At 42.3% G+C, this 13520-nt stretch overlaps 2 protein-coding genes across 2 annotated transcripts in view; both read left to right on the plus strand.

Moving 5' to 3' along the window:
- Positions 1-2109, plus strand: part of LOC134467002 (acetylcholine receptor subunit alpha-like) — a 4750-nt gene extending 2641 nt beyond the window's left edge. Inside the window, exons 3-5 of the mRNA XM_063220932.1 lie at positions 479-658; positions 1521-1608; positions 2016-2109. Of these exons, the coding sequence (XP_063077002.1) occupies positions 479-658; positions 1521-1608; positions 2016-2109 (362 nt within the window). The remainder of the gene's footprint in view (positions 1-478; positions 659-1520; positions 1609-2015) is intronic.
- A 6094-nt stretch (positions 2110-8203) lies between these two features.
- On the plus strand, positions 8204-10560 carry LOC134467432 (interferon-inducible GTPase 5-like). The gene is made up of 2 exons (XM_063221319.1): positions 8204-8290; positions 9343-10560. Exon 2 carries the CDS (start codon positions 9346-9348, stop codon positions 10480-10482), a length of 1137 nt encoding a protein of 378 aa, XP_063077389.1. The 5' UTR covers positions 8204-8290; positions 9343-9345; the 3' UTR covers positions 10483-10560.
- The last annotated feature ends 2960 nt before the right edge of the window (positions 10561-13520 follow it).

The raw sequence follows: 13520 nt of genomic DNA on the forward strand, positions 1-13520 counted from the left end.
CCTGTCACTCACTGTCAACACTAAACCTGATTGGTCAGTACATCTGTCAGTCATCATGAACATACTATCCATTGGTTAATTTGGTTTGTTTGCCATCATCGCCATGAACACCCCTTCCTCATTGCTGCTTAATCTGCTTGGCAATGGGCACATGTGACTGTTGCATAAAAAGCCCATAAAACATTTTAAAAATAATAATTATGGCCTATCTTGTGTCCTGTACTCCTCTGTGAAAATATTGCAATATGTTCAACTGCTGATGGATATCGTGACACGCAAATGCATGTGTGATCACAGGGTGATTGGGAGAATGTGATTGACTATGTGTGTTGTTCACATCTGTGTGTGATGTGCAGTAGGTTTAGTGTGTGTACGGTATGTGATCAATAATGTGACCAATAATCTTTTTTATCATTGTATCCTTGTATGCTATAGCTGTGTAATGGAGAATGGAATGTGTGTGTGTGTTCTCCTGAAGGAATCTACTGTCTGGGGATCTTCTCGTTTGTGGCGCTGAGTCTGCTGGAGACCATCTTTGTCAGTTTCCTCCTGAGGACGGGATCTCGGAGGGCCAGGACAGCCACGAACCCTGCTGTGACCTCAGCTTTGACCTCAGTAGTGACCTCCGCCCCAGAAGGGTCACCTGACAGCGAGCAAGGTGAGGTTCATGACAGTACACCGCAGTCATAGGTCAGAGGTTAAGGGTTAATTTTACCAGCACTCTCCCCTATTCTCCTTCATGATTGAGGTACCATACACATGTTTTTTTTGTAAAGATATTTTTATGGGCTTTTTGCCTTTATTGCTGATAGGACAGTGGAGAGTGACAGGAAGTGAATGTGGAGAGAGAGATGGGGTAGGGCTGGGAAATGATCCCGTCCGGACTCGAACCGTGGTCCCCATGGGCATGCAAGCCCAAATGTGGGGGGCTTAACGCGCTGCGCCACAACACCCCCGAGGTACCATACACATGTTTGAGGTATCTCGCCACACTGCTCCCTTGGGGCAACAAAAAATGCATGAACTAGATGGGTCACGTGACAGTGAGAAGGGTGGTTCATTGCAGAGAGTATACAGCAGTCATAGGTCAGCGGTTAAGGGCATCAGACCAAAGGTTGTCAGTTCAACTTACCAGGTTGGTGGGGGGAGTAATTTTACCAGTGCTCTCACCAGGGGCGTCAGCTGAGCTAATGCTATACAGGCCAGGGGCACAGTAGGGTACCAGGAGATAACGCGAGCGCACAAAGCGTGCGAGCAAAACATTTTTTTTTGCAGTTATTTATTTTTTAAAACTTACTAACTAAATTAATTACAGTATTGCAAGTAGTGCACATGCGCTATTTTGTGTGCATTCTGTAGATTACTGCATATGCTAAACTTGAGCTAAATTCCAAGGTAGCAAGGTTGTTGTTTTTTGTGAAACTTACCGGGGCACAGCAAATCAATACCCAGGCACGTGCCCCTGTAAAATAGTTAGTGCGACGCCTCTGGCTCTCCCCCTATCCTCCTTCATGTTTGAGGTACCATTAGCATGGTATCATCCCGCCACACTGCTCCGTTGGGGCAACAAAAAATGCATGAGAAAAAGAGCAAAGATGAGTTACGTCTGTGGGTTAGTAGTATGAAAAAAACCTTCAGGTGCTCATCGTATTCCAAAGTTGCAAAAACTTGTAGTGGAGAGACAGGGGGTCCGAGGCACTCTGAAGTACAGTTAAAAGTCCTTTATTGATACATGCACAATAGCCAAAAAATGCATGAGCTAGATGTGCCAGAGCTGCAGTGCCAGGGTCAAGCCGGGGTCATCCCTATGTTCCCCAGGTCCTGTGTTCCCCAGGTCCTAATACAAAGACCGGGGAACATAGGTACGCTCCCCCGTGAGTGACCCTGTGGTGTGTGTGTGTGTGTGTGCGTGTGCGTGTGTGTGTTTCAGGAGTGCACAAGGCCAAAGACACCTGGACTTGCGGACCGGAGTGTGTGTGTATGACCAGGCTGACGGAGGGTGTGTGTGTGACCAGGCTGGCCAGGGTCATCGATGTCATCTACTTCCTGACCTACCTCGTTAGCGTCACCATTTTCCTGCTGTTGACGACGCTCAACTGGTTCTACTAGCGCTGTGTGAATGTGAGGCATACAATGTAAAGCACTCTGAGAGCTCGAAGGAGTGGAAAGGCCCTATATGAATGCAGCCGATTTACCATTTTAACACTCTCCTCCACATTTCTAAGAATGTATTCAAATTTAGGCCCAATGTTCCATGGCAGGGTGAAGGGCATGTTCTCTCAGTTTACTCTGAAATGTGGGAACATGGGGATGTGGAACATAGGGCCTATATTTGAATAATTTCTTTAAAATGTGGGAACATGGAGCAGCACGAATAAGCTGTTAGGACCATTGGGCTGTGGGACCATTGGGCTGTGGGACCATTGGGCCGTGGAAACATAGAGCTGACCCCCTCCATCAGCTGCTGTTCTTAGCCTTCTTTATCTAAAAAAAACCCTGGTGCACTTAAATAATTTTAATTGGCTTTTGTGTTTTCATTTATTTTGTTTGCTGTGTTTCTTTTTTTCCAGTGTTTTCATTTTGTTTAACAATTTATTTGTTTAGGGGATAGCCCCTTGAGATAAGATACCTCGTTTTCGAGGGGGTGTTTGCAGTGGTTAATTTTGGTTTCCAGTCCTTTTGTTATATTTGTCATATTTCATTGTTTTCCTCGGGGTATTTGTGTTTTGTTGTAAGGAACCTCCACCAGGGTGTAGGGCTGGCCCAAAATTGGGACAGGATGCGAGCACGTTAAATTGTACAGATAAGCAGTGCATTGACCTGGGACAACCACCAACTTGTCGTCTGGTTTCATACATTAAACCAGTTCTACAGCCACTATGTACTCTCAATGATTGGCACAGATGTTACTTTGGGTACATTTGAAACCACCTGGTAAAACAACATATTTCAGTGATCTGGGTGACATGCCAACCAATACCAGTCTCATCACTTCAAAGACAACAGTTACTACTGTGTGTGTTCAAAGTCAAGTACGTGTGACCAGAAATCAAATGATTTATTTTCTTATAATAGATGATATGTTAAAAAATACAAAGACCCTACAGTACTTTCAAAGACAATACCAGTCTTATCACTTCAAAGACAACATAGTTACTACTGTGTCTGTTCAAAGTCAAGTAAGTGTGACCAGAAATCATTAATGATTTATTTTCTTATAATAGATGGTATGCAACAATTACAAAAACTCTACTTACTCCTAACAACAACAACAACAACAATAATAATAATATATATTATAAAAATAATTATTATTTATTAGGGATGCAAACAATTCAATGCATTAATCNATTAAAAAACATTAATCGCAATTAATCGACAATTCAACTGACAAGAAACCCAGGAGAAATGGAAGGAAAGGAAGTATAACCCACCCTTAAAGATGCAAAATAGTAGATGTCATAAAAATGCCTTTCCATCTAGACCAGTGTTTCTCAACAGGCTCGGGCAGTCCAGCCAAAGTTATCAGCAGCCCTGATGCACAGTAAACATGGGGTGTCAACTTATATACCTGCAGGTAGAATATTACAAATTACTCTAAAAGCAGAGTTAAAAGTCAGAGTCAAAGTTCTGGATGTGGTCTGAGTGTTTCAACTCCACAAACATCTGACAGTATATAGTGTTAAGTCCAAAGAGTGGCTTAATTCTCAACATAATAACCAACATAACAATACTTGTAAAAAAAAACCCACAGTGTTTAATGATTGTTGTATAGTACAGTGACGTGCGCTTATGGCTGGTGAGGCAACTTTTTCAATATCAGATTTTCAAATAAATAATTGCCAAATAGGCCTACCGACAAGTTCCATATGTCGTAGCAGCTTTCTTAACATAAGGTAGGCCTACATATTTTGACATACTGCATTTCCGCAGAGAAAATGCTATTAGATCTCTCTCTCTCCCTCTCTCTCTCTCTCACACACACACACACACACACACACACACACACACACACACACACACACACACACACACACACACACACACACACACACACACACACACACACACACACACACACACACACACACACACACAGGATTCAAACAGTGGTCTCACATAAACCACTCAGCACCAATGTGGACAGCAGAGCAGAGGAGAGGAGAGTAGTGGAGAGGAGAGGAGAGGAGAGGAGAGAAGGGGAGGGGAGAGGAGAGGAGAGAGGAGATGAGAGAGGAGGAGAGGGGAGGAGAGGAGAGGAGAAAGGAGGAGTGGATAGGAGCTCAAGGAGAGGAGAGGAGAGGAGAGGGAGAGGAGAAGAGAGAAGAGGAGAAGAGATGGGAAAAGAGTATCCTGGTGAACCAGTAGCCTGTAACATGGTGTCATATAGACCGCTGAGCACCACGGCGAACAAACCGGTGTGATGGCTTTTGTGATACGCACTGGATTCTCGTGCAAATGTAGGCCTACATCTACTTGTACGAGGCTACGGCAAGCGATGTGGGACAAAGGTGTGGCAGGAAGCGAATGTCAACGTAAACAGATATTACACAAGCTTCGATATGGTCACCAAATATTTTGGGACTGTCATTTCTGTTATGCCTACACCTTGGAATTAAATCAGAGTCTTGTAGTTGCACGGGTATTGTTAAGAATTGTGAGCCCTGAGCCCCTGAGCCCTCAACAGCCAAGCATCTCCTCACTGCTCTTAGCAGGTTGCCCATCCCACACAGCAATATTTTTTTCAGGTATATTTGATTTACCTCAACGGTACCCTGTACTCAACTTTACAAACAGTTACCGGGCACATGAGAATCTGGTGCCCATCACAAAAGCTACCACACCGGACAGAATCACGGAGGATTCTCTCTCTCCCCACGGGTCTCACAAACACAGGCTTCACACACAGGAAATTGGTCTTACCTGAACTCCTACATCAGGTCCATGCGCCGGTCTTTTCCTTCACTTTGTGAAGGCGTTGTGGGGCGTTGTGCATGCTCACGTTACTTTAGCCGGTGCTGGTCATCCAAAGCCACAACCGTCGCCCCAAACGTCCAAAGCAATTTGGCAATGAATATGAGTAGCCGCGAGGATTTGTGTTTCGTGAGGCTCCTTAGTCCTTAGTAAATTGTTAAATCGTCAAATCCCATGCAAATGTTCTTCCACACATTCTCGCCAGTTGCAAACAAGACACAGGGGAAACAACTCATATTTTCTGTTGTACTACTCACTTTGAAATTATCGGGTAGTTATAATCCTCTGACCGGTCACCTGCAGTAAACCCTTCAGCTCTGTCGGTCCTCCATTATTTATCACATATTTTCCCCTTGGAAATCCAACTTTGAGAATGCTCTTAGTTTCGTTATGAAATCCACTTGTAGCAGTCAAAGTGAACAAGCTAGCCAACAACACCGACTGACTGTATTGTGAACTTCAGATTCGCTATGACGTAACTGTCCAGCAAGACTCTCAACACCAGAAGGAGTCTGCGGCCAGGCTACTGCTCGCCTCACCATTGTATCTTTCAGTGGGCGTTATGCAAAAGCGTCCAGAGTAAAGAAATGATAATCACACGTAGAAAATATTTAAAAAATATCAGGAAATGAGGGCACACCATACATACTTCTATTAAGTGTATAAAAACGTTTAATACAATATTACCAGGTTGCATTCACAGAACGAGCAACATGGCGCATGCGCTCAAGCTTGTTAACGAGGGATTGCGCAATCCGGGGTGAGGCCAGTTCAGAGCATATTCGGAGCAATTTGACATGAAATGGGCAAATATTACGATTTTGGCCACGGAAATGATTGAAAATGAGTGAAACTGTTTAAATACTGCTCAAATGGTAGTTATGGTGCAGATGCTCGAAAACAATAGCTGTTATTGTTACTATTATTCACATTTACTGCATCTCATCATTCTCATCTGGAGCTGGTGAGGCCGTGCCTCCCCTGCCGTATTGGAGTGCACGTGCCTGGTACAGTACCGTCTGTATGATATTGAGTGTAAATGTGTCATCTCCATTATGGCGAGAACATGTTGTTTTAGCCCTTGTTTATGTCTAGTGTCACTGATGCTGAACAAAGACAACATCTCCTTTCCGTGATGGTGACTACTGTTGAACAGCAGGTTTTTCCACCTGTGTGACTCGCTCTTGAACCCTGATTTCACCCCGTTCTTGACTTTTGCTTTCACTAGGTCTATATTATATTCAGTAGGCCTATGTCATTTTATTCTCTAGTACCATGTTTTCATGTCTCATTTCAGATATTAAAAAACTCATACACCCATTGCAAATCATCGTGTGATGATATTCAGCCATCAGGGGTGCTATCTGTAGTTTTAGATTAGATCAAAGTTTATTAGTCTGTATTGTCTCTTCAGGAGAGAAGTTCTGAGAGGACACAAGAGCGTGTGATTCACATTTAACATTGATCAACACAACAGACAAGGCTTAAGGACCTCAAAGACAAAAAATAAGAAACATACTAAACAAGGAAACATGTAAAAAACAAATAACCAGTATGCACAACCTTCCATTTTGCCCTGACACACAGGCATCCAAATATAATGCAAACCATAGATATTGCACATACTCCTACGTTGAGATACTGTTCAGAGAATACTGAAAAATGAAAATAAATAAATATAATGCATTTCTGTGCAGCTAAAAACCCACATAAAATTACAGTAATTGCAGTAATACCTACCTAACCCCCACGCACACACACATTATTTTGCCCATTCTGTTTATGAGAGTTTGCAGTTCAGCTTTGAATTGTACAGACAGACAGGTTCCCACCATGATCCCATGTCTAACAATTGATTCAATGGAAGCATTTGAAAAGCCATCATTATTTCCTTCTCAATGCCAAACACTCTCAATCTCCTCAGAAAATGTAGGCGTTGGCTGATCTTGCACTTCAAAGTTCAGCATGCTGGCCCTGTGTCAACTGGGAATCAAATACAACCCTGACAACAAGTATTTCTATGTGGACCTGCTCCACTGGCTCCCCGTTCAAATGTAACAAATCATGGCTACAGTATATGGACCTGAGGTCAAAAATGATTTCTGTTGTTTGAGAACATCTACTACCAGATTATTTATTTACACCACAACACAACCCTACTGTATCTATCTCAGACTTATAGATAGAGGCACCAGAGTCCCGTGTCAGTTGACTAAAAATGACAATGTTGTCTGAAAACATGATTTTGTGATTGTTTGAGTGATGGTTTCTGCATTCATTTGGATATTACGGGAACAATATTGCAAAACTCACACAACCTTGTGGGACTCCTGTGATAATTGTCAGTGTTTCAGAGAGGGTAGAGTTAATCTTAACCTGTTGTGTTCTATCAGTGGGAAATGCATTGTACCATTTTATCATTACAGAGTTGACAAGAATTAATTGTAACCTCTCTAACAAAAAATGAGGCACAAATGTGTTAAACTCAGAACTAAAATCCAAGAAAAGAAGCCTGGCATATGCCTTGGAGTTTTCAAGGTGCCTAAGTACTATAAGATGTACCTCTGATGTTAACGCAACTGGTCTGAAGCCATTCTCATTTGGACAAGTTTTCTTTGCTATTGGAATTATTATTGCTTTTTATCCATCTTTTTTCTATAGTCTTTCAAACCAAATATTTCTATCAGAATGTTTCACAGAAATGAAAGTTAATTTAGCAGAAATGTACTTTTTTACAGGGACTTTCCTGGCCTTGTGCGCAATCATCAGATGAACAGATTGGAAATTCTCCATGACACACAGGATTCCAATCATGCTACTGTAGCTACGGTGTGTGTGTGTGTGTGTGTGTGTGTGTGTGTGTGTGTGTGTGTGTGTGTGTGTGTGTGTGTGTGTGTGTGTGTGTGTGTGTGTGTTTGTGCACATGTTTGTGCAGGCGTGCATACCTGCGTGCATCCATGTGTGTGTGTGTGTGTGTGTGTGTGTGTGTGTGTGTGTGTGTGTGTGTGTGTGTGTGTGTGTGTGTGTGTGTGTGTTTGTGCACGTGTACATACCTGCGTGCATCCATGTGTGTGGGTGTGTGTGTGTGTAAGGGTGTGCGTGTGTGTTGAGTTGAGATTACTTACATTTTGAACCACACCCACACTGTTTTAGTGATTCAAGGACTGATGAATATGCAACAGGCTATTGTTAAAAATGACACCCTCCATTTTGAAACCGTTCTGCTATCCTCTCAGTCTGATATTTTGTACTCAGACTGACATTTACACTTTACTGAAGACGACTGTTTGAGCTATTTTAGTGGAAGACTGCCTGGGTAAGCTTGAATACACTTTCATACTTTATGTGGCTTTAAGTTAGTAGTTGGTAGTAAATGTCAATATGCATATTGTAGCTATGTACTGTAGGCCTATATAATGCACATAGCTGCACTTGTGTACAAAAATACTGTTACTGAATAGGTGAGTGACTGAAACATGATGTAACATCATCTACCTTGTAGGCCAGGGACATGCTTGCTGTGTGCCTTCAATTACGTATGGATGTGTGTAACTGAGTGCACATGCTTGCTTCAGGATGACCACCAGAACACTATTTACTACAATGGAGCTTTCATGTAGGGGGCGGATAGCCAGCGCAGCTCTCAATAATGTTTTCCACCATTGTTTGACCCTACCGCGACTTCAACATGGAAGGTCAGAAGATTGCCCCTCGTGGTTTTATCAATATTGCACTGTAAGCACGCGTCTTCGAACCTTGTATCAGCTATTCTCCCACGCACAAAATTGACATGAAATATGCATGGCCATGCATTTGACTGTATTCTACAGCAGGGGTTCCCAAAACTTTACCATGACAAGGCCCCCCATATGCCGGTATATTCCAGTCAAGGCCCCCCTGATATGCGCCGTGCCACGCTATTTTTTCTGTGCAACCGGTTTCAAAACTTGATGACTTGGTGCGTTCCTAAACCCATTCAAGTACTACAGAAAGCATAGTACATATACCTACAGCAGGGGTCCCCAACAGGTCTGAGGGCTACCAAGGGCTACCAAAGCCCTATTTTTGGTTTATTTTAGATAATTAAGTTATTAAATGTATTAAATTATTGAGTTGATTTTACAATATTTTCCTGCCAGCCTGCTGCGGGCCCCCTGGCATCCCCTCACAGCACCCCAGAGGTCCCCAGCCCCCCCTTTTGAAAACCACTGTCCTACAGCAAGCATGTCCCCATTACTATAATCATTTTTGGTCAGTAGAATTAATCAACATTAGGCTAGTACACAACCATGGTGAATTGTATAAAATCTGATTTTGCTTTGGCTTCCATTAATTTTTTTAAATTGAAAATGAACATTGTCTTTTTAGATCATGGATGACAAACGTGCTTTACTAAGAGATTCTGGGCTACGAACAAGAGCTCAGGCCATAGCCAAGGCCAAAGAAATAGTCAATGCACTAAATGAAGTCGTACTCCACATTGCTATAACAGGGGAGACTGGTGTAGGGAAGTCCTCCTTTGTGAATGCCATTAGAGGTGTTCAAAGAGGGGATGAAGGCTGGGCCCCCACTGGGGTGACAGAAACTACAATGGAGCCCAAGGAGTATCCCCACCCCAGCATGCCCAATGTGAGGATCTGGGATTTGCCAGGAATAGGGACTTCTCGTTTCAAGGCAAAGACCTACATGAAGGATGTGAAATTTGAAACGTACGATTTCTTTATCATAGTGAGCTCACAAAGATTCAAAGAGAATGACCTCAAGCTTGCGACTGAAATCAAGAAAAACAATAAGAAATTCTACTTTGTCCGTTCCAAGATCGACTCTGACATGGCCAATGAGGGGGTCAAAGAAAAGAGGATGGAGGAAAAGGTACTCCTCAAAATACGAAAAGACTGTGAAGACCATCTCCGCAAACTGGGGCAGCCTCCTATCTTCCTCATCTCATCCTTCAACCTGAGCAAGTATGACTTTCCTACTCTGGTGGAGACTCTGAAGAGAGACCTTCCTAGTGAAAAGAGGAATGCACTAGAGCAGAGTTTGCCTGTGTACTCGATGCAGTCCCTTAATGACAAGTACAGTGCATTCAAGGAAACCATTTGGGCACTGGCTGTTGTGTCTGCAATAGGTGCAGGACCTTTGCCAGGTCTATCAGTTGCAGTTGACACTGCCATGGTGCTGTCCTTTCTCACTAAGGTCTACCACTCATTCGGCCTGGATGACAAAACCCTGGAAAAGCTATCAAATCGAATGAACAAGCCCATACGGGAAGAGGTGAAAAAGTCTAAACTCATTCAGGAAATTGGTGGTACTCGGCTCGCATCTACCATGCTGAGAAAAGCAGGGGCTGAGGCTGCCATTGAGGTTCTGTCCTGTGTAGTACCAGTGGTCGGCAACGTTGCAGCAGCCGGATTGTCTTTTGTTACCACAAGGGCTGTGCTGCAAGAGGGTCTGGATGAACTGTATGGTGTTGCCAAAAAGGTGCTCGAAATGGCAAATCTGCAGTAGGAAGGAACTTACCTCATTTAAAGGGGCACTATGTAGGATGACGTAGTTTGCACGGTGCCCGTGACATGCATGTCATGAAAAAATGCTGTATAAATAAACTGACTGTGAGTTGTTGTTGTGTTTTTCAAATATTTATTTTTTTAGGGGCTTTTGGGGCTTTATTATTACAGGACAGTGTGAGAGTAGACAGGAAATGATTGGGAGAGAGAGATGGGGCAGAGCCGGGAAATGACCCCGGCCGGACATGAACAGGGGTCCCTGTCCCCGTGAGCAACTGATCCAGTGGATCTGTTCTGAAGTTAAATCAATTAATCAATCAATCATATCCAAAATCACACCCCTTATTCTGCCTTAAGAGCACTCCAAGATCCTTTCAAAATATATCAGGGTTCCCCCAGGATTGTTAAACCTAAATTCAATGCTTTTAAGACCTTTTTTAATGCATGTTCACATAAAATTTAATACTTTTATCGCACCCATTATTTCAATAATATTGAACGAAATTCAATTAAGAAAGCGCGTATCAAATTCAAACCTCATTACTTCTTAAGAGATTACCTCTCTGTTTGGCACAAGAATGTACATTTATGGAAAATACAATTAAAACACATGCAAAGTTGCATTGTAGCATCTCAGATTTATTTACTTAAACAAACCCCAGAATTGAATTCAAAAGCTGCTTCAAAAGCACTATTTATTTGTTAATTGCAGATTACCGACTTGCTGTGATGATCACCGATCAGCCAAACACAGAAAGAATTGGAACATTTGCTGTTTTTTATAGGCTATTGACATTTTCTAGGATGAAGTAGACCAATCATAGGCCTAATCATAATTTGCACATGTACTGTAACCTATATTCATACAGTAGGCCTATCTGTCTTTCAACATGTATTAGCCAATATAATGTAAACCTATCAGACTAAATTGGAGTAGACCATTATTATTGTTGTTGGGCCTAATAATTAGGCCTAATCGTTTTTCTTCACTCCATTATAATGACGTTCAAAAAGCATAATTGCCTACATTTAAATGTACCATTTACAATTTGAGCGTTAAACTGACAATAACCCACTCATTTTTTGAGTCAACAAGTTATTGGTCATAGGGCTAGTTGTGCAAGTAATGATCCCCCTTAATGTAGTGTTTTACAGGTATTTGAGAATAGCACTGCCATAGTCGAATGGCCACAATAATGATTATCCGATAAGACCATGCATGCGTCCATGCTTGTTTACTATTTTTCACCATGCGCAATTCTGGGAAGTATGCATTATCTGAGCATGATTCAGTAAGGAAATGCGCCGTGAGCCCCCCTATTCATAGATGGGTCAGGTCTCCTGGTTTAGCAGCGCATCGATTAAAACAAGATCAACTAAGTAGTCGTCTTTTTTTCCGAACAGCAAGGGGAAATAGTTCAGAGACGGGATTTGATACGAGTCAAGTTTGCTACCAACAGGTATAGCGTGCCCACGCGTTGGTGTGTGGAGTGCAATCACAACCAGTGTGTGATTTAACCGCGGTTACGCGTCTGTGGTTATTATTGGCCACCTCAAAAATTCAATGCAAGATTTTAAAAAGAGGCTAACGCTTTTAGGAGCTCCTCAAACAAGAGTGTGTTAATTAATGTCGGTGGTCGTTGGTGATACATCTACTAGTTGCGACCAATCGATAGGTCTGTCTCGCCAAGTAGCCTAATTGCGTTTGTAACACAGCTTTGTCATGAAATTGAAATGGCTACAAATGACAGCGGTGGATTTCTGATTGCTCCTTAAGTTTGCTTCACAACGTTCAATAGCCTTAAAAAGAATACCCCAAGAAAACCGGTAACACTCCACAACGTCAGTTCTCCACTGTTTGCATGAACACAATGAAATAAATATAAAGGGGGGGGGGGGTGGCTTTGATCACAACCTGCTTCTCGAGTTCAACTGGTGCTTGGACGGCACAAATAAAACTTTGCTGGTTAGTGGAAAAAATACTTGTGCGCTACATCGAGGATAGATAATTGTTAATGCTACACTTCCCGTTGTCGCTGCAGCACTCAAGGTTTGTGCACGTGTTTACAGTGCAACGAATGGACGTTCTGTGCGTCATCTTCATTATGAAAAAAGCCCAGCGTAAACGTTTTCTTGCATAGTGTGCAGCACGCCTCGCGGTCATTCGGCACAGATTTTACCCAAAAGTATTTTGGATCCTGCAGCCACTTGGGGTTAAACCGGCACTTTCCCATTCTTCACCTCACCTCATCAAAAAATGACGCCGCTGCACTCTAGATTTGTGTTTACAGTAGCGTTCTACAACGAATCATTGACGTTCTGTGCGTCATCTTCATTATGAAAAAAAAAACTTCGTCCTTTAGGTTGCACACTGAAATGTTTTTTGAAAATTTAATGCCGCAGTGAAAAAAATTCCCGACTTTTAACAGCTAATTCAATGCTATTAATGCTCTTAATGCTGGATAACTAAATTCAATGCCTTTTTAATATTTTTAATAACCCGCGGGAACCCTGTATATGGCTTTGTAGGCCTACAACATAGTTAAACCTGAAACTGAATGGCAATGTAGCAGTTTGTTCTGTAAATCCAATACTATGTGACTAACTGGCATAAAAAAAACTGTGTGTCTGAGAAAACAGGTGTGAAGGCAGATGTCGTATTTTTTTGGTAAAAAAAAAAAAATCTAGTGGTTCACTGATGGTGTAGTAAAGAGCCTACTTACAGAATGTGCATTGTGATATTGAGTGTAAATGCCCATGTGTAAATGTCCATTAGGCCTACGTATGTTGATAACATATTGGTTTCGCCCTTGACGATTTCTGGTTTCACATCTGATGTTGAACAACGATAACACCCCCTTTGCGTGACAGTGACAACTTTCTGATTACAGAACGGGACTTGTTCCTGATTCTTTGCACCCCATTCATGTTATTAGTTTTACTGTTCTTATTCTAGTATTGGATTATTCTAAAACTAATAAAGAGATTATGGCAATGTTTCTTCTGTAAATACAATACAGGTATGTGACTAACTGGCAT

Source organism: Engraulis encrasicolus, chromosome 17, assembly GCF_034702125.1.
Source record: "Engraulis encrasicolus isolate BLACKSEA-1 chromosome 17, IST_EnEncr_1.0, whole genome shotgun sequence".
Taxonomy (NCBI): Eukaryota; Metazoa; Chordata; class Actinopteri; order Clupeiformes; family Engraulidae; genus Engraulis; species Engraulis encrasicolus.

Coding starts and splice junctions, on each gene's coding strand:
- LOC134467432 (XM_063221319.1), top strand. CDS start 9,346: ATGGATGACAAACGTGCTTTACTAAGAGATTCTGGGCTACGAACAAGA.